The sequence below is a fragment of the Dendrobates tinctorius genome, unplaced genomic scaffold, assembly GCF_039654945.1.
Source record: "Dendrobates tinctorius isolate UK_male_01 unplaced genomic scaffold, ASM3965494v1 ptg000126l, whole genome shotgun sequence".
Taxonomy (NCBI): Eukaryota; Metazoa; Chordata; class Amphibia; order Anura; family Dendrobatidae; genus Dendrobates; species Dendrobates tinctorius.
In genome coordinates, this window is record NW_027361794.1 from 24,958,768 (window position 1) to 24,979,348 (window position 20,581).

Genomic DNA, 20,581 nt, shown 5'->3' on the forward strand with positions numbered 1-20,581 from the left:
TGAGCCTGCTCTGTACATCCCGTACACTCACAGCTCTGCTACATCCACCCTGTAAACCCCTCCTGACCCCACACATAAACTTCCCCTCATCCAGCACCATGACAACCAGCACAGCAGAGTCCTGCACACACTGAGGCCCCTGATCATGTGACCCCTGACTCCTCCCCTCCTGTGACCTCATCACAGGTCCTGTGCACAGAGCAGCTGTAGAAATCTCCGGCCTCGGGGGTCTCACCAGACTTCGCTCTTTTCTTGCAGGGGCCGCAGTGGATTTCATCCCGGATCCATAGAGCTGAATAGAGGAGCGATGTTCCTTCACTCTGATGGGAATTGATGGTGACGTTGATGAGTCTATGAGGAACGTGTTCAGCTGCCGACTCCGAGGAGGAAACTGCTTGTTGTCTGTGGCCTAAATATATAGGTTTTATTAGTAGATGTCAGGGAAGAAAACTAAACCCTGTAAGATAATAAATCTCCTCATATGTTTCCCTTATTATCTCCAGTAATTGTATTATTACACAGGATTCTTATGATGTTACATCGGATCATCTTCTTCTCATTCAGGTCTCTACAATATCGGATCCTCTCAGTGAAGATCTTCTACAGAAGAGAATTTTCCTGATTTACCCATCAAGGATGGATATGGACAGAGACAAGATGGCGGAGAGGATGTTACACCTCACACTAGAGATCCTCTTCCGTCTCACTGGAGGGGTGAGAGATTCTGATGACGTCACATTACATCATTCTTATCTATGGGAATAACAGATGGACAGAACTGGAGAGGTGAGGACTCTGGAAATGTCTGTAGTGAGATTTATTAATGTGTCTCTCCATAACCAGGATTACACAGTGGTGAAGAAGACCTCTAGTGATCGCTGTCAGGACCCTGTGTCTGAGGGATGGGGAAGACCCCTGAGCCCAATCACGGGGCCTCCACCTCACCCCCTGATCCATGAGGACATCAATGACCAGAAGATCCTAGAACTCATCTACAAGATGATTGAGCTGCTGACTGGAGAGGTGACACTGCTGGGAATGCTGGGACATTATACAGTAACGCTATGAAGGGATCGGGGGATGACGGTATCATTGTATGTGTCAGGTTCCTATAAGGTGTCAGGATGTCGCTGTCTATTTCTCCATGGAGGAGAGGGAGTATTTAGAAGGACACAGAGATCAGTACAAGAACGTCATAATGGAGGTTCCCCAGCCCCTCACATCACCAGGTAATAGACAGGACTAAATACACACGGCCTATAGTTATCTGTAAGTAGAGAATGAATTCAGTCCCTGTATGTGTTTCCTCCAGATCTATCCAGTAAGAGGACAACACCAGAGAGATGTCCCTGTCCTCTTCTTCCACAGGACTGTAACCAAGAAGATCCCAGTGCTCCTCAGGATCATCAGGTAGATGGAGAGAAGGTGTCAGGAGATCTCCTCTGTGATGTGTAGACGGCTGTGAAGGTCTTGTGCTCAGTCTTGTTTTATCCACCAGTATTATATGTTTTATACTTGTGTAATGAGAACGGTGGAGATGGCAGGATTAGAGCTGATCATAGATGGGACTTCTCCATCTGTCGGTGACTTTTACAATATTTTTTTCAGGGTGAAGATCTGACCCATATTAATACTACAGAGACATATGTGAGAGAAGATGAGTGGTGTAAAGAGGAGATTCCCACATATGACTACCCAGGTGAGTAGTAACCACTGAATGCAGAGAAGTCACAGATTCCTCTCAGTCACCGGCTGTGGCTGCTTTATCGGTGGTGTAGTCCGGCCGTATTACCATGATCACCATTTTGCCTCTAGACCACAACATTCTCCTCCACCCAAAACTCTTCAAATTTCTTTGGGCATTGAAAGCCCTTTTCTATAGAACTTACAACCTGGAGGATCCACCTACCCCCTGGGATTAGTGTGAGGGTGATCCCTTAAAGCGAGATCTATATGATTGCTTGTACCTGACCCAATATAGGCCAAGTGCGCGCTTAAAGGGTCACACTGAACGCAAAGTTAGGCCGGGATCACACTACTGTTGTGATGCAAGAAACTTGCACGAGTCTCTCGCATCAACACCCGTCACTGCTGCCGCTCATCGAGACTGGAGCTGCGGCTGCATAGAAATCCTAAAGTTTATTCTCCAGACAAAGAGACAGGAATTAGACAGGTAATGGCCAGAGCCTTCTAAACTATAAAGCCAAATGACAGCGTACGTAGAATGTGCTGACAAGATAGAAAATCACTTGAAGAAAAATCTTATGCTGGGCCTGTAAGAGAAAGCGGAGGGTAATGATGCTGTTGGCTTCCTAGATCCCTGAGATCTTATCGGATGAATCTTCTCTCCCTTCTGTGCTGCTGAATGTCTCATGGTTCCTAGGGATGAGCGAGTATACTCATTATACTCGGCGAGTAATGCGGTACTCGAATCCTGGCGAGTATTTCACAACTCTCCTCTCTAAGCTGTGCGTGGCTGATGGCTGTAATATACATTTATTCCCGCCTGCAGGAGATGTGTTGGCTCCAGCCCTGGTGTCATGGATTCCCTCCACATCATAAATTACATTGTTTCTGATCCTAAGGAATTCAGATTACTGCACAATCTCTCCTGAAATGGGGAGCAATATTATTTTCTCTAATCTTCTGCTCAGGATTCATAGTAGCTCCAATGCTCCACCATAAATGAGGGCAACTCTGGTTTACTGTTGTGTAATCTGTATTTGTAGTTTTCAGTAATGAGATTCTCGTGCTCTGAGGCATGTCTGTGGGCGGGGCTTTATGTGTTGCGCTGATTACATATTCATCTGTATTGGCTTATGACAGGTCGCTGACCCCTCACTGACCTGCCCCCATTATTACATAATGCATATAATAGCATTGATATTATTGTTGATAATGCCTATAATATTGTGGCTATTGTGAGGCTTAGAAAAAAAATTACATCCAGCAAAATGACACCAGCGGCGCCTGTCCAGTAGCCTCTGTCTCTTACTTATAGATGCTACTGCGCAGGCGCCGCCATCACCGGTGACATTTTGCTGGTTGGCACTATCTTCTCTGCTTTCCATATCCCAAGGATTGCCTTGCTCATCGCCCTATAACACCCTCACATGGAATCTGGACTTACACAGGGACCCCTAGGCTTGGACCATGGTGTTACCTGCTATTCTGTGGTGTTAGATGGTAAGAAGAATAGTCAGGTAGCTGGGTCAGAACCAAAAGAACAGAATCAGAAGACACAAGAGTAGTCAGTAAACGGACCACGGTCACAGCAGGAAACAAATACACAAGCCGCAAGCTGAGCACAGAGGACTGAACCAGAGGAGAACAACACTGTATCTGGCAGATTCCGGCCATGTGCTTTGCGCTTTAGTAGGGTGTGGTACTTTCCAATTGGTTGAAGTAGGGAGCAGATTACTCCAGCTGGACAGCAGGAACAGATCCCAGATGAGATTGGACACACCATATGCTGAAGCCCTAATATAACTAAATGACAGAAAACCAGAATAGTAGAAATCCCCATAAAGTGATTCCATGTTATTAATTAATTCACTGAGGGTTATAATCTATACACACGGGGTCAAAATTGTTGCTACCCCTCGTTTAATGACAGAAAAACCCACAATGGTCACAGAAATAACTTGAATCTGACAAAAGTAATAATAAATAATAAATCTGTGAAAATGAACAATGAAAGTCAGACATTGCTTTCCAACCATGCTTCCACAGAATTAAAAAATAAATAAAACTCATGAAATAGGCCTGGACAGAAATGATGGAACCCCTGAAAATAATGTAACAAAAGGGACATGTTAAATCGCGATGTGTCCACTAATTATCATCACAGGTGTCTACAATCCTGGAATCAGTGAGTGGCCTGTATAGAGGCTACAGATACTCACTGTACTGTTTGGTGACATAGTGTGAATCACACTCAACAAGGACCAGAGGAAGCGAAGAAGAGAGATGTCCCAGGAGATTAGAAAGAAAGTTATAGACAAACATGTTACAGGTAAAAGTTATAAGACCATCTCCAAGCAGCTTGATGTTCCTGTGACTACAGTTGCACATATTATTCAGGAATGTAAGATCCATAAGACTGTAGCCAACCTCCCTGGACGTGGCCACAGGAGGAAAATTCATGGCAAATCAAAGAGATGGATAATACGAATGGTAACAAAAGAGCCCAGAAAAACTTCTAAACAAAAGGTGAACTTCAAGCTCAAGGAACATCAGTGTCAGATCCCACCATCACAAAAATTTTCCTTTAGACCTAATTTTTTTTTACTTTCGCAAGGGTAATAGGAGAAAATGGACTATACATTTTGTTTTGCAATTTCTCCTGAGCATGCCGATACCCCATATGTGGGGGAAATCTACTGTTTGGGCACACAGCAGGGTTCGGAAGGGAAGGAGCGCCATTTGACTTTTTGAATGTAAAATATGCTGGAATAATTAGCGGTTGCCATGTCACGTTTCGAGAGCCCCTCATCTGCCTAAACAGTGTAAACCACCAACAAGTGACACCATTTTGGAAACTAGACCCCTTAGGGAACTTATCCAGATGTGTATTGAGCACCTTGAACCCACAGATGTTTCACAGAAGTTTATAATGTAGAGCCGTGGAAATAAAAAAAAATACAATTTTTCACAAATCTTTTTAGCTCCATATTTTGCATTTTCATAAGGGTAACAGGAGAGATTGCTCCATGCAATTTCTCCTGAGCTCGCCGATACCCCATATGTGGGAGAATACTACTGTTTGGGCGCATGGCAGAGCTTAGAGGGGAAGGAGCGCCATATTGGAGAGCAGATTTTGCTGGAATTGTTTGTGGCTGACATGTCACATTGTCAGAGACACTGACGTGTCTAAACAGTGGAAATCCGACCCCATTTTGGAAACTAAACCCCTCCCCAAGGAACTTATCTAGACATGAGGTGGGCACTTTGAACCCCCAAGTGCTTCACAGAAGCTAATTACATAGAGCCGTGAAAATAAAAAAACATTTTTTCCACAAAAAAATGAACTTTTCGCCCTCAATTGTTTTTTCCAACGGCTAACAGGAGAAATTGGACCCCAAAAGTTGTTTTGCAATTTGTCCTGAGTATTCTGACACCCCATATGTGGGGGTAATCGACTGTTTGGGCGCATGGCAGAGCTCCAAAGGGAAGGAGTGTCGTATTGGAGAGCAGATTTTGCTGGAATTGTTTGTGGGTGACATGTCACGTTGTCAGAGCCCCTGAGGTGCTAGAACTGCATGAGCTCCAAAAGTGACTGCATTTTACCAAATACTTCCCTGAATGAATTCTTCCAGTGGTGCAGTGAGCATACTGACACCACAGCTGTTCCATAGAAAATTATACCATTAGGCAGTGAAGAAGAAATAATTACATTTTTACCACTAAAATGTTGTTTTATCCCCAGATTTTACATTTACATTGGAAAATAGGTAGATAGGTAAATGGTCCCTACACCCATAGATGAATTCTCAGAGGGGTGTCATTTCCAAAATGGGGTCACTTCAGGGGGGGATTCTGCTGTTGTGGCACTTTGGAGAGCCGCTAAGTGCCAGAACTACAGAATCCCCCCTGAAGTGACCCCATTTTGGAAATGACACCCCTCTGGGAATTCATCTATGGGTATAGTGACCATTTTCACTGCATGGATGATTTCCAGAAACACGTAGTGGAAGTTTTAGAGCAAAAATTGCAAAAATGTCATTGTAATGTCCAATATATTGTGTCCAGCTTGTGTCTCTGGAGACCTCCCCCCACCTACCCCCGGAAATTGTTAAGTCAGCTCTACTCAAATGTGTCTGTCACTAAATAAACCAAATGCTTGAATGTCAAAACAGTTCAAAAACGTGGTTCTGTGTGGAAGATTGTAAAGCAGTCATGGAGGCATAAGGCTGGCAATGATGGGCATTGTGGGTAATAATAGCGGGGATCATGCCTCATTCCTCTCTAGGAACATACACGACATCTTCTCTGGGGGTTCTTTCTTGTTTCAGTTACTGGGATGAGTGCAATAAAATGTCGCTCAGTGAGTCTTCTAACATCTTCACATTATAAAGGATTGGCGGGGACAACATTGTCAAAAACAAGATTTTCAGTGACCTTTTCCTGATAATCAAGGAAAGTATCTGCATTTCCGGCTTTTTTGTATAACACAAAAGAATTATATGTGGCCACCTGAAACAAATACATGACTAACTTTTTATACCAGATATATGATTTTCTTGATACCTGGTATGGCTGTAGAACCTGATCTGCAAGGTCAACCCCCCCATATATTTGTTGTAGTCAATGACTAAAAACAGGTTTTGGAGTAGTGGATCCCTGTTGGTCTGCAGTGGCCCTTGTGGCATCTGGGTGGATTGAGCTCAGGATAAAAATATCTTTTTTATCCTTATACTTAAGGACAAGCAGCTCTCCATTGCGTAAAGCCCCTGACTGCCCCTTTCAGAACTTTTTGCTGACCAATGATTCTGGAAACCCCTGATGTTTTTTTCGAATGGTCCCAGAAGCCCCTATGTTATGTTCAACCAGACTTTTAAATAGAGGTATGCTGGTGTAGTAGTTGTCAACATACAGATTGCAGCCTTTTTGTAAAAATGGAGTTATCGGCTCCCAAACGATTTTTCCAGATGTCCCCAGATAAGTAGGGCATCCTGGTGGGTGTAGTTGGCTATCTTTCCCCTCATAAATGTGTAAAGCTGATGTGTATCTGATTGAACGCTCGCACATTTTATAGAGCTTTATTCCGAACCTTGCCCTCTTAGAAGGAATAAATGGCTTGAGGTGCAGTCTTCCTTTGAATTTTACAAGGGACTCATCAATGGAAATGTTTTCTGTTGGGGTGTAAAGCTTTAAGAACTTTTCTGTCAAGTCTTCGATGATGGGTCTGATTTTGAATAGTCTGTCATGTTCTGGGACATTTCTGGGCAGGCATTGACTATTGTCGTTAAAATGCCAAAATCTCATGAGCATTTCATAACAGGTGCTAGGAAGAACGGCAGAAATCATAGCGGTGGCTTGAACAGGCGGTTGGACCAATAAGACCAAATGCTCATTTTTTTTAACAAGCCTCATAATGAATGTAAGTCCTAAAAATGTTTTCATTTCTAGGACATTAGTTGGTGTCCATAAATTTGACCGAGCATAATAGGATCGTGGATTCTGGCTGATGAATTGGGACGCATATAAATTTGTAGGACAATATGCTCTAGAAAGCTATCTGTCAGAAACAAATTAAAAAAATTAATTGGTGCAAAATTTTCCTCCTCCACATTTATACCAGGAATGGCATTAAAATTAGGGATGAATGGAGTAGTCGAATCCGAAGCCTCCCATCTGGGAAATGCTACATCAAGAGGCAAAGCCCCTTGGACATTGGTGTGCGCCAATTCTCGAGCACTAGGGACAGCGCTAGTACTGGGCATTGTTCCCTGAGTTGGAGACATTTCTCCAGAAGCGCTATTTGTCCTTCTTGTTGTACTGGTCCTTGTGTGTGAGGATGGACCAGAATCACTGCTCATTTCTGAGCTATCACTGTCGCTGCTACTAAAGCCCTCGAAATCCTCATCGCCATCTGACACTGCACTTTCTTCACTGTCAGAACATAAAAGTGCATAAGCCTCCTCTGTACTATAAAACTTAAGGGCCATTTTATTCATTTTTTGTTTTTTTTTCGGAAAAAGAAAACTCTGACGTGACTGACGGGACCCAATTATTGGGGAGACAATTGAGAAAAGCCTAATTCTTTAGCCTAACACTAACCCTAACTATAGCATTAACTGTAACCTGCCTTATCTGTTTTTCCATTGACAGATGATGGACCTGAGTGGGGACTTGTTTTTTGTGAGATGAGAATTGGTATTATTTTCGCCTACATAACATTGATTGGTTTCTTTTTATTCGATATTTGGGAGGCAGAATGAACAAACAGTTGAACACCGCACACTACTGGCTCATCCAACAAGGTTTTCTATTAGACTGTGAACTGTCATTGTCTTGGTAAATAAAGTTTTTTACATAGTTTGCCATTTTTATGGACAGTTTAGAAATGTTCAAAGATATAAAACTCAAGGATATTTTATTAATAAATAATTGTTTTTTATCTTAGCAGATGACCGTACCAGGAGATCAGAGGGACAGCTGACATCTTCAATTTTTAAATCTGATGATCTTGAGATCCTACAAGATACAACAGAAGTGATTGCTATTACTCCAGATATACCATCATCCATTCACAGCAAAGATCTGTCATCTGATTATATGAAACAGGTCCCACCTTCTGATTCATTACTGACTACTAAGGAAAATCAAAGTCACAAAAGAGGCATTATAAAACAAACTGCTCCTAAAGCAAAGAAGTCATTTTCCTGTTCAGAATGTGGGAAATGTTTTAAACAGAAATGGAATCTTGATATACACCAAAGAACTCACACAGGAGTGAAGCCTTTTTCCTGTTCAGAATGTGGGAAATGTTTTAACCAGAAAGGGAATCTTGATATACACCAAAGAACTCACACAGGAAAGAAGTCATTTTCATGTTCAGAATGTGGGAAATGTTTTAACAAGAAATCACATTTTGTAACACACCAGAGAACTCACACAGGAGAGAAGCCTTATTCCTGTTCAGAATGTGGGAAATGTTTTAACCAGAAAGGGTGTCTTAATGAACATCATAGAACTCACACAGGGGAGAAGCCTTTTTCATGTTCAGAATGTGGCAAATGTTTTACTCAGAATTCACATCTTGTTAGACATGAGAGAATTCACCCAGGAGAGAGGCCATATTCATGTTCAAAATGTGGGAAATGTTTTAAATGGAAAATAGATCTTGATCACCATCAAATAACCCACACAGGGAAGCTTTTTTCCTGTTCAGAATGTGGGAAATGTTTTAACCATAAAGGGAATTTTGTTACTCACCAAAGAACGCACACAGGGGAGAAGCCTTTTTCATGTTCAGAATGTGGGAAATGTTTTAACCGGAAAGCGCTTCTTGTTAGACATCAGAGCAGTCACACAGGGGAGAAGCCGTTTTCATTTTCTTAATGTGGGAAATATTTTACTTGGAAATCAACTGTTAATAAACATCAGAGATGTCACATAGTGGGAAGCCTTTTTATGTTCATAGTGTTGGAATAGTTTTAACCAAAACTGAATCTTTTTAAATGGGTTGTCTCTTGTCATTCCTCATGTTTGCTGACAAAAAGATAAAACTAAACTTTATTAATTCCAAATGTAAAACTATACCCATAATTCACCCCTTGAAGGTTAGTCAATAGGTGACTAATAGAAAAAACATGTGCCCCACAGTTCAGTATATAGTGTGAGGTGACGTATAGACAGTCACTGTCCAAGCCTCTTATTTCTGCAGGCTTCATCGTCCTCACCAAAGGCGTCTTCAGGAGACTATATAATATTGACCTATATTCAAGCGAGACTAGACAAATAAACCTAAAATCATGTATCATGTTATCCGAAACAGTCAGAAAACCAGCCACATATTGGCAGATCCCAGACCTCAGACTATATACTGTGTAAGTTTATAAGCCCCTCCAGTGTCAGGAATAGATAGAATGTGACAATACAGTATAATTCTTGTGTTTTCCTCCTATAGGGAGTGCCCTAGTTTGGTAATGTAACTGCTGTTAATTAGTAGTGCAGACAAATTGTCCTAGACTAAACTCAGTCTTCAGACGGCCCAATATGTACCACTCAGGGAAAACTTACCTGCTCCAAAGATCATTAGCAGCTTCTAACTAATGGCCATGCTGCGGTCTGTCAGGGAATGAGTGCAATATCGGTATAAAGACTAGGGATATGTGCAGTCATAATGTCTGGGAGATCTGTGCCATTAATTAGTATGAATATGGAAATTATCTCTGAAAGGTAAGTGTTCCCTGAGCGGTATATACGGTATTATCACATACTATCTATTCCTGACACTGGAGTGGCTTATAAACTTACACAGTATATAGTCTGAGGTCTGGGATCTGCCAATATGTGGCTAGTTTTCTGACTGTTTCGGATAACATGATTCATGATTTTAGGGTTTTCTTCGTCTAGTCCCGCTTGAATATAGACAAACTAATCAAGGATACTAGATGTGGTACCGAGGACCAAAGACGGGGTACTCAGAAGGAAGCTAAGAAAAAGGAAGGAAAACTTCTTTCCTGCATGCTGACCAACGCAAGAAGCCTGACCAATAAGATTGAAGATCGGGAGTTGGTAATGTATGAGGAAAAATACGACATAGTAGGAATAACTGAGACATGGTTAGACGACAGCTATGACTGGGCGGCTAACTTGCAAGGATATGATTTGTTTAGGAGGGATCGTAAAAAAAGGAAAGGGGGCGGAGTCTGTCTATATATAAAGTCCACTTTAAAGCCCACACTAAGAGAAGATATACAAGAGGGAAATGAAGAGGTGGAGTCTCTATGGGTGGAGATACAAGGAGAGAAAAGTTATAAAATCCTCATAGGGGTTTGTTATAAGCCACCAAATATAACAGAAACCACTGAAAATGTATTATTGAAACAAAGAGACAAAGCAGCAAATCCCAATGAGGTGATTATTATGGGGGACTTCAACTACCCCGACATAGACTGGGAAACGGAAACCTGCGGATCTCAGAAAGGAAACCAATGTCTGTCAGTGACCAAGGATAATTATCTGTCCCCACTTGTGCAGGGCCCAACTAGAGGGACGGCCCTTCTGGACTAAATGTTAAGCCACAGGCCAGATAGAATAACAGAAGTCCGAGTCGATGGGCACCGAGGGAACAGTGACCACAATATAACACAATTCCACTTGTCCTTCAGTAAGGAGCCCTGGAAGGGGGTTACCAAAACGCTGAATTTCAGGAAAGCAAAGTTTGATCAGCTTAGATAGGACCTTCGCCGAATTGATTGGGACAATGTCCTCAAAAATAGGAGCACAGAAAATAAATGGGAAATATTTAAATCAGTTTTACACCCCCACTGCGAGCTAGCCATACCGTACAGAAATAAAAGGGCTAGGAACAGGAGAACACCAATGTGGCTAAATAAGGATGTAAAAAGGGCAATAAAGAACAAGAACAAGGCATTTAGGAAGCTAAAACAAGAAGGCAATGAAGAAGCATTAAAAAGTTATAGAGAAAAAAATAAAATGTGCAAAAAACAAATACATTTAGCAAAAGTGGAAACTGAGAGACTCATTGCTAAGGAAAGTAAAACAAACCCCAAACTATTCTTTAATTATATAAACAGTAAAAAGATTAAAATTGATGGTGTCGGCCCTTTAAAGAACAATGAGGGTGAAATCATAGAGAGCGATATGGGAAAAGCAAATGTTTTAACCCCTTAACCCCCAAAGGTGGTTTGTACGTTCATGCCCGGGCCAATTTTTACAATTCTGACCACTGTCCCTTTATGAGGTAATAACTCTGAAACGCTTCCATGGATCCCGGTGATTCTGACATTGTTTTCTCGTGACATATTGTACTTCATGCTAGTGTTAAAATTTCATTCATATAACTTGCGTTTATTTGTGAAAAAAATGGAAATTTGGCGAAAATTTTGAAAATTTCGCAATTTTCCAACTTTGAATTTTTATGCCCTTAAATCACAGAGATACGGCACACAAAAAACTTAATAAGTAACATTTCCCACATGTTTACATCAGCACAATTTTGGAACCAAATTTTTTTTTGTTAGGAAGTTATAAGGGTTAAAAGTTGACCAGCGATTTCTTATTTTTACACCATTTTATTTTTACGGACCACATCACATTTGAAGTCACTTTGAGGGGTCTATATGATAGAAAATACCCAAAAGTGACACCATATCTAAAGAGCTGTCACATTGTAGAAGGATCAACTTTATTCTCATTTGCACAAGGAAAGACTAGAAGCAATGGGATGAAACTGAAGCGGAGGAGACACAGATTAGATATTAGAAAAAACTTTTTGACAGTTAGAGTGATCAATGAGTGGAACAGGCTGCCACGAGAAGTGGTGAGTTCTCCTTCAATGGAAGTCTTCAAACAGAGGCTGGACAGACATCTGACTGGAATGATTTAGCGAATCCTGCTTTGAGCAGGGGGTTGGACCAGATGGCCCAGGAGGTCCCTTCCAACTCTACGATTCTATGATTCCATTCTAAAAACTGCACCCATTAAGGTGCTCAAAACCACATTCAATAAGTTTATTAACCCTTCAGGTGCTTCACAGGAACTTTTTGAATATTTAAAAAAAATGAACATTTAACTTTTTCACAAAAAAAACCTTCAGGTTCAATTTTTTTTATTTTACCAAGTGTGAAAGGAGAAATTAGACTGCAAAAGTTATTGTGCTATTTGTCCTGAGTACGCTGATACCTGATATGTGGGGGGAACCACTGTTTCGACTCATGGCAGAGCTCAGAAGGGAAGAAGTGCCGTTTGACTATTTCAATGCAAAATTGGCTGGAATTCAGATTGGACGCCATGTCACGTTTGGAGAGCCCCTGATGTACCTAAACAGTGGAAACCCCCTACAAGTGACCTCATTTTGGAAACTAGACCCCCCAAGGAACTTGTGGCCAAAAGTATTGACACCCCTGCAATTCTGTCAGATAATACTCCGTTTCTTCCTAAAAATGATTGCAAACACAAATTCTTTGGTATTATTATCTTCATTTAATTTGTCTTAAATGAAAAAACACAAAAAGAATTGTCCTAAAGCCAAATTGGATATAATTCCACACCAAACATAAAAAAGAGGGTGGACAAAAGTATTGGCACTGTTTGAAAAATCATGTGATGCTTCTCTAATTTGTGTAATTAACAGCACCTGTAACTTACCTGTGGCACCTAACAGGTGTTGGCAATAACTAAATCACACTTGCAGCCAGTTGGCATGGATTAAAGTTGACTCAACCTCTGTCCTGTGTCCTTGTGTGTACCACATTGAGCATGGAGAAAAAAAAGACCAAAGAACTGTCTGAGGACTTGAGAAACCAAATTGTGAGGAAGCATGAGCAATCTCAAGGCTACAAGTCCATCTCCAAAGACCTGAATGTTCCTGTGTCTACCGTGCACAGTGTCATCAAGAAGTTTAAAGCCCATGGCACTGTGGCTAACCTCCCTAGATGTGGACGGAAAAGAAAAATTGACAAGAGATTTCAACGCAAGATTGTGCGGATGTTGGATAAAGAACCTCGACTAACATCCAAACAAGTTCAAGCTGCCCTGCAGTCCGAGGGTACAACAGTGTCAACCCGTACTATCCATCGGTGTCTGAATGAAAAGTTACTGTATGGTAGGAGACCCAGGAAGACCCCACTTCTTACCCCGAGACATAAAAAAGCCAGGCTGGAGTTTGCAAAAACTTACCTGAAAAAGCCTAAAACGTTTTGGAAGAATGTTCTCTGGTCAGATGAGTCAAAAGTAGAGCTTTTTGGGCAAAGGCATCAACATAGACTTTACAGGAGAAAAAAAAGGCATTCAAAGAAAAGAACACGGTCCCTACAGTCAAACATGGCAGAGGTTCCCTGATGCTTTGGGGTTGCTTTGCTGCCTCTGGCACTGGACTGCTTGACCGTGTGCATGGCATTATGAAGTCAGAAGACTACCAACAAATTTTGCAGCATAATGTAGGGCCCAGTGTGAGAAAGCTGGGTCTCCCTCAGAGGTCATGGGTCTTCCAGCAGGACAATGACCCAAAACACACTTCAAAAAGCACTAGAAAATGGTTTGAGAGAAAGCACTGGAGACTTCTAAGGTGGCCAGCAATGAGTCCAGACCTGAATCCCATAGAACACCTGTGGAGAGATCTAAAAATGGCAGTTTGGAGAAGGCACCCTTCAAATATCAGGGACCTGGAGTAGTTTGCCAAAGAAGAATGGTCTAAAATTCCAGCAGAGCATTGTAAGAAACTCATTGATGGTTACCAGAAGCGGTTGGTCGCAGTTATTTTGGCTAAAGGTTGTGCAACCAAGTATTAGGCTGAGGGTGCCAATACTTTTGTCTGGCCCATTTTTGGAGTTTTGTGTGAAATGATCAATGTTTTGCTTTTTGCTTCATTCTCTTTTGTGTTTTTTCATTTAAGACAAATTAAATGAAGATAATACCAAAGAATTTGTGTTTGCAATCATTTTCAGGAAGAAACTGAGTATTATCTGACAGAATTGCAGGGGTGTCAATATTTTTGGCCACAACTGTAGATGTGTGGTGAGAACTTTGAACCCCCATGGGCTTCACAGAAGTTTATAACGTACAGTCGTACAATTAAAAAATGAAATTTTTTCCTCAAAAATGATCTTTTCACCCTCAATTCTTATTTTTCCAACCATCATCCACAGAGCCAGAGGGGATTTAGCAGAGTAGTTTGGGGGACATGTAGGACTTGTTATTTATCACTTTTTATTCTGCTGTTTGTGAGGTAGGATGTACAAAAAGATGGTAATTCTGCTAATGTTTTCTATTATGTGATTGTACGGCACCTTCACACGACCTGTCATGTTTTTCACAGATGCCACGTGTCCCCTATTTGACCTATGGTGCTGCTCTCATGTCCATGTTTTCCCAGCAGCACAGATGACAAAGGGCCAATACAAGTCTATGAGTCCGTGTAAACGTGCCGTCTGTGTGCTGTACATGTGTCGTCCGTGTGCTGTACATGTGCCGTACGTGTGCTGTACATGAGCCGTCCGTGTGCTGTAGATGTGCCATTCGTGTTTAACACGGAAATTATATGAGAAGCTTTGTAATTCCATTATCCATATGGATGACCAAGATCAGAGTCTCATTATCCCTAGTAGAGAAGCTCCAGAGACAAAGACCCCGTCTGGTCCTAACACGCTGGGGGCCCGGAGTATCCAGCCACGGGGCCCGGATTCTCTCATTTGTGGCCCCAGCATTTCTTGTAGAATAAATCCCTTTCTCACACAGTCCTGTAGTAATGACTTTGTTCTCAAGTTTTGTAGGAGGGTTCGTCTGACTCCATCTTATGTTATCGGGATAAGTGCGAGAGACCAACGACCGCAGTTTTACCGTGTGTGTCCGGGTTCAGTTCTACAGTGTGAGAGATGCAGGGTCTGTGACCGAAGCTGGGGATATACAGGTGTAAACAGTGTACACTGTGGGGTCTGCTACCGAAGCTGGGGGTATACGGGTGTATACAGCGTACACAGGTGTCTGCGTCCAAAGCTGGGGGTATACAGGTGTATACAGCATACACAGAGGGGTCTATGACCGAAGCTGGGGGTTTACAGGTGTATACAGTGTACACCGGGGTTTGCAACCAAAGCTAGGGGTCTACATGTGTATACAGTGTACACAGGAGTCTGCGACTGAAGCTGGGGATATACGGGTGTGTACAGCCTACACACAGGGGTCTGTGACCGAAGCTGGGGGTATATGGGTGTATACAGTGTACACAGGGGTCTGCGACAGAAGCTGTGGGTATACGTGTGTATACAGTGTACACAGGGGTCTGCGACCGAAGCTGGGGGCATACAGATGTATACAGCATACACACAGGGGTCTGCAACCAAACCTGGGGGTATATGGTTGTATACAGCATACTGTTATGATTGGGTCACCAAGGAGGAGAGCAAGCCCAAGCTAAGCCACAGAAAACCAGAGAAGTTGGTAACTAGACAGATTGCAGACCTCTGATCCTATCCACACAACTATCAGTAGCCGTGGAGGGTGCCTGCGATGATCCTAGACGCCTTGGCACAGCCGGAGAGCTAACTAAGCCTAAAGGAAGAAAGGGGAAATCTAAACTGCCCCGAAGTAGACCCCAAAGGAAGATAGCCCCCAAACATATTGTCAGTGAGACAAGATGAAAACGCAAACATAGGCAGGAAAATAGACTGACCAAATGATGGGGCCCACACTAACTAGACAGGAGAGGAAAGGAAAGACACTGTCTGCAATCACGCAAAAAACCCTGCCAAAAAGTCCAACACGTCTGATGCAAAAAATACTGAAGTTGCATGACTTCACCCACTATATCAGCACTCTGGTATATTCTGAAAGCAGAGCAAAAAGAGGCCAATCTAATAAGGGATGAAAACAAACTGGCACAAGCAGTAACATATGGATGGAGATTCAGCACAGCCCCAGCCGGAGCTGGCTGACCCGCACAAAACTGAAATACTGAAATAGACAAAACCAGATCAAATGTGAACAGAATAGCAAAAGAACACTTAGCTGAACATGCAGGGACTGAGCTGGAAACTAAGACCTCAGGAGGCAGGAAAAAATCACCAGCAGGGATAGAGGGAGTTGGCTGTCTTAAATTCAGTCTGAAACCCCAGATCTCCAATCGTCGTCCTCATTATCAGGTGGCAAGCCTCTGTTAATCAGATCAGCTCCATTACCTCCAGTAACCACCAGAGGGAGCCCAGAAAGAGAACTCACAACCCCTCTGTCAATTTGACCAGCTCCACTATGTTCAGTAGTAACCAGAGGTAGGCCAGAAAGCGAATTCACAACAGCTTACACACAGGGGTCTGGAACCGAACCTGGGGGTATGCGGGTGTATACAGAGTACACAGAGGGGTCTGCAACTGAAGCTGGGGGAATACAGGTGTATACAGCATACACAGAAGGGTCTCCAACTGAAGCTGGGGATATACGGGTGTATACAGCGTACACAGGGGGGTCCTCAACCAAAGCTGGGGTATTTGGGTGTATACAGCATACACAGAGGGGTCTGTGACCAAAGCTTGGGGTATACGGGTGTATACAGCATACACAGATGGGTCTGTGACTGAAGATGGGGTATACAGAGTACACAGATGGGTCGGCACAAATGCGGCTCCGCTCCAAACACCCTGTACACAGGGCTCCGCTCCGTACACTTCGTACAGATGAGGCTCCGCTCTGTACATCTCACACACATGCGGCTCCGCACCGTACACCTCCTACACACGCGGCTCCGCTCCGTACACCTCGTACACACGGGTCTGCTCCATATACCCTGTATAAACAGGACTCCGCTCTGTACACCTCGTACACACGGCTCCGCTCCATACACCTTGTACGCACGGCCCTGCTCCGCACACCTCATACACACGGTTCTGCTCCGTACACCTCGTACACAAGCGATTCTGCTCTGTACACCTCATACACACAGGGCTCCGCTCCGTATACCTCGTACACACGCAGCTCCGCTCTGTACACCTCGCACACACACTTCTCCACTCCGTACACCTCATACACACTGTTCTGCTCCGTACACCTCGTACACAAGCGATTCTGCTCTGTACACCTCGTAAACACAGGGCTCCACTCCGTACACCTCGTACACACACAGCTCCGCTCCGTACACCTCGTACACACAGGGCTCTGCTCCGTACACCTCGTACACACACTTCTCCACTCCGTACACCTCGTACACATGTGGCTCTGCTCCGTACACCTCGTAAACACAGGGCTCCGCTCCGTACACCTCGTACACACACAGCTCTGCTCCGTACACCTCGTACAAACACGGCTCCGCTCCGTACACCTCGTACACACGCGGCTCCACTCCGTACACCTCGTACACATGCGGCTCTGCTCCGTACACGTGGCCCCACTCCGTACACCTCGTACACGTGGCTCCGCTCTGTACACCTTGTACACACACGGCTCCGTTCCGTACACCTCATACACACACGGCTCCGCTCCGTACACCTCGTACACACACGGCTCCGCTCCGTACACCTCGTACACACACGGCTCCGCTCTGTACACCTTGTAAACACACGGCCCCGCTCTGTACACCCCGTACACCTCGTACACATGCGGCTCTGCTCCGTACACATGTGGCCCCGCTCCGTACACCTCGTACACACACGGCTCCGCTCCGTACACCTTGTACACACACGGCTCCGCTCCGTACACCTTGTACACACGCGGCTCTGCTCCGTACACCTCGTACACACACGGCCCCGCTCCGTATACCCCGTACACACATGGCTCCGCTCCGTACACCTCACACACACGGCTCCGCTCCGTACACCTCGTACATACACGGCTCCGCTCCGTACACCTCGTACACACGCGCCTCTGCTACATCCACCCTATAAACCCCTCCTGACTCCACACAGAAACTTCCCCTCATCCAGCACCATGACAACCAGCACAGCAGAGTCCTGCACACACTGAGGCCCCTGATCATGTGACTCCTGACTCCTCCCCTCCTGTGACCTCATCACAGGTCCTGTGCGCACAGAGCAGCTGTAGAAATCTCCGGCCTCGGGGGTCTCACCAGACTTCGCTCTTTTCTTGCAGGGGCCGCAGTGGATTTCATCCTGGATCCATAGAGCTGAATAGAGGAGCGATGTTCCTTCACTCTGATGGGAATTGATGGTGACGATTGTCCAACGTCCACGTTACCGAGGAAATCCCCCCAGGACTGCAGCCGGTAAAGACCCCGATATCCACAGGTGTCCCCTCTAATTGGGGGAAAGGGATAGAAAAGCCTCTTATCCCGAGGGGAAACCCTGTACATGGAGACATCGGCCTCAGATCTCTCCTGTCCTGTTCTTCCAGAAAAGCCTCAAACTTCTGTGTGTGACTCAGAGCTGAGATCTAACGTGAGAGAAGATTCCAGTGCGGGGAAGACGGGAAACCTTCATATAGACGGCCGGTGGGGATGGAGGCAGTGACCGACTCTGGCCACATCTGTCTCTAGAGCCGCAGTAGAAGATGAAGATGTCGTCACCATCATGAAGGAGTTATTTCTCATGTCGCGTGTAATGAATATCTCCTGCAGTATTGCTAATTCCGATTCCAGTGTCGGTAATGAGAGGAGAATTAGCGTTATGGAAGATGAGTCTATGAGGAACGTGTTCAGCTGCCGACTCCGAGGAGGAAACTGCTTGTTGTCTGGGGCCTAAATATATAGGTTTTATTAGTAGATGTCAGGGGAGAAAACTAAACCCTGTAAGATAATAAATCTCCTCCTATGTTTCCCTTATTATCTCCAGTAATTGTATTATTACACAGGATTCTTATGATGTTACATCGGATCATCTTCTCATTCAGGTCTCTACAATATTGGATCCTCTCAGTGAAGATCTTCTACAAAAGAGAGTTTTCCTAATTTACCCATCAAGGATGGATATGGACAGAGACAAGATGGCGGAGAGGATGTTACACCTCACCCTAGAGATCCTCTTCCGTCTCACTGGAGAGGTGAGAGATTCTGATGACGTCACATTACATCATTCTTATCTATGGGAATAACAGATGGACAGAACTGGAGAGGTGAGGACTCTGGAAATGTCTGTAGTGAGATTTATTAATGTGTCTCTCCATAACCAGGATTACACCGTGGTGAAGAAGACCTCTAGTGATCGCTGTCAGGACCCTGTGTCTGAGGGATGGGGAAGACCCCTGAGCCCAATCACGGGGCCTCCACCTCACCCCCTGATCCATGAGGACATGAATGACCAGAAGGTCTTAGAACTCATCCACAAGATGATTGAGCTGCTGACTGGAGAGGTGACACTGCTGGGAATGCTGGGACATTATACAGTAACGCTATGAAGAGATCGGGGGGATGATGGTATCATTGTATGTGTCAGGTTCCTATAAGGTGTCAGGATGTCGCTGTCTATTTCTCCATGGAGGAGTGGGAGTATTTAGAAGGACACAGAGATCTGTACAAGAATGTCATAATGGAGGTTCCCCAGCCCCTCACATCTCCAGGTAATAGGACTAAGACTGGGTTCACACGTAGCGGAACTCTCGCGGAAATTCCCGCGAAAATTTCGGAATTCCATTCCGCGGGAAAATTGCATTTTAAATTCTCGCGATTTTCCCACGGAAAAACTAGCATTTTGCAAGCGTAATTAGCTTGCAGAATTGCTAGCGTTATCCAAGTGATCTGGAGCATCGCTTGGAGAACTGATTGACAGGTTGGTCACACACATCAAACATAGAGTTTGACGAGTGTGACCAACTTTTTACTATTGAGGCCACCTATGCGCCATCAATAGTAAAAGATGGAATGTAAAAAATAGTAATAAAAAAAAAAATATTGTTATTCTCACCTTCCGATGTCCCGCGCAGCCTTCTCGCCTCTCTCCACGCTCCCGGTCCCAGTAATCCTTTGCGACAATTACCGCGATGACGTCTGTTCTCGTGGGATCGCGACATCTCGCGGTCCTTTGCGATGACGTCACGCGAATGACCGCGAGACTTCGCGATCCCGCGAGAACGGACATCATCGCTCGCAAAGGCTTACTGGGACCGGGAGCGTGGAGAGAGGCGGGAAGGCTGCGCGGGATGTCGGAAGGTGAGAATAACAATATTTTTTATTTTAAATTCTATTTTTTACAGTGATGTGGTGCCCAAAGCCCGGAGGACAGTCTCCTCTCCTCCGGACCGTGGGTACCATCCGCAAATGTTCATTTCGCATGGTGTGCACAGCCACATGCAGAAAGTAAGCAGAACAATGCATCCCTATGGGTGCGGGATCGCCGCGATTCCGCGAAATTAATGAGCATGCTGCGTTTTTTACCGTGAAGCGATTCCGCCGCGGTGAAAACCACAGCATTGCGGAATGCATGGGATGCTTATTTTTCGCGGCAAAATC

At 44.2% G+C, this 20,581-nt stretch overlaps 2 protein-coding genes across 2 annotated transcripts in view; both read left to right on the forward strand.

Moving 5' to 3' along the window:
• The window catches only part of LOC141047188 (uncharacterized), a 40,754-nt gene extending 31,635 nt beyond the window's left edge, over positions 1 to 9,119 (forward strand). Inside the window, exons 2-6 of the mRNA XM_073542144.1 lie at positions 844 to 1,023; positions 1,106 to 1,229; positions 1,313 to 1,410; positions 1,609 to 1,699; positions 8,132 to 9,119. Coding sequence (XP_073398245.1) covers positions 844 to 1,023; positions 1,106 to 1,229; positions 1,313 to 1,410; positions 1,609 to 1,699; positions 8,132 to 9,066 — 1,428 coding nt within the window. The 3' untranslated portion in view covers positions 9,067 to 9,119. The remainder of the gene's footprint in view (positions 1 to 843; positions 1,024 to 1,105; positions 1,230 to 1,312; positions 1,411 to 1,608; positions 1,700 to 8,131) is intronic.
• Positions 9,120 to 14,427: 5,308 nt separating this feature from the next.
• On the forward strand, positions 14,428 to 19,954 carry LOC141047189 (oocyte zinc finger protein XlCOF8.4-like). The gene is made up of 3 exons (XM_073542145.1): positions 14,428 to 14,442; positions 19,306 to 19,485; positions 19,569 to 19,954. The coding sequence occupies exons 1-3, from the start codon at positions 14,428 to 14,430 to the stop codon at positions 19,833 to 19,835; spliced, it is 462 nt and encodes a 153-aa protein (XP_073398246.1). The 3' UTR covers positions 19,836 to 19,954.
• Positions 19,955 to 20,581: the final 627 nt, after the last annotated feature.

Bases quoted from the DNA above. Each gene is read 5' to 3' on its own strand.
- LOC141047189 (XM_073542145.1), top strand. The intron at 19,486-19,568 runs GTGACACTGCTG...TGTATGTGTCAG, and splicing joins TTGAGCTGCTGACTGGAGAG to GTTCCTATAAGGTGTCAGGA.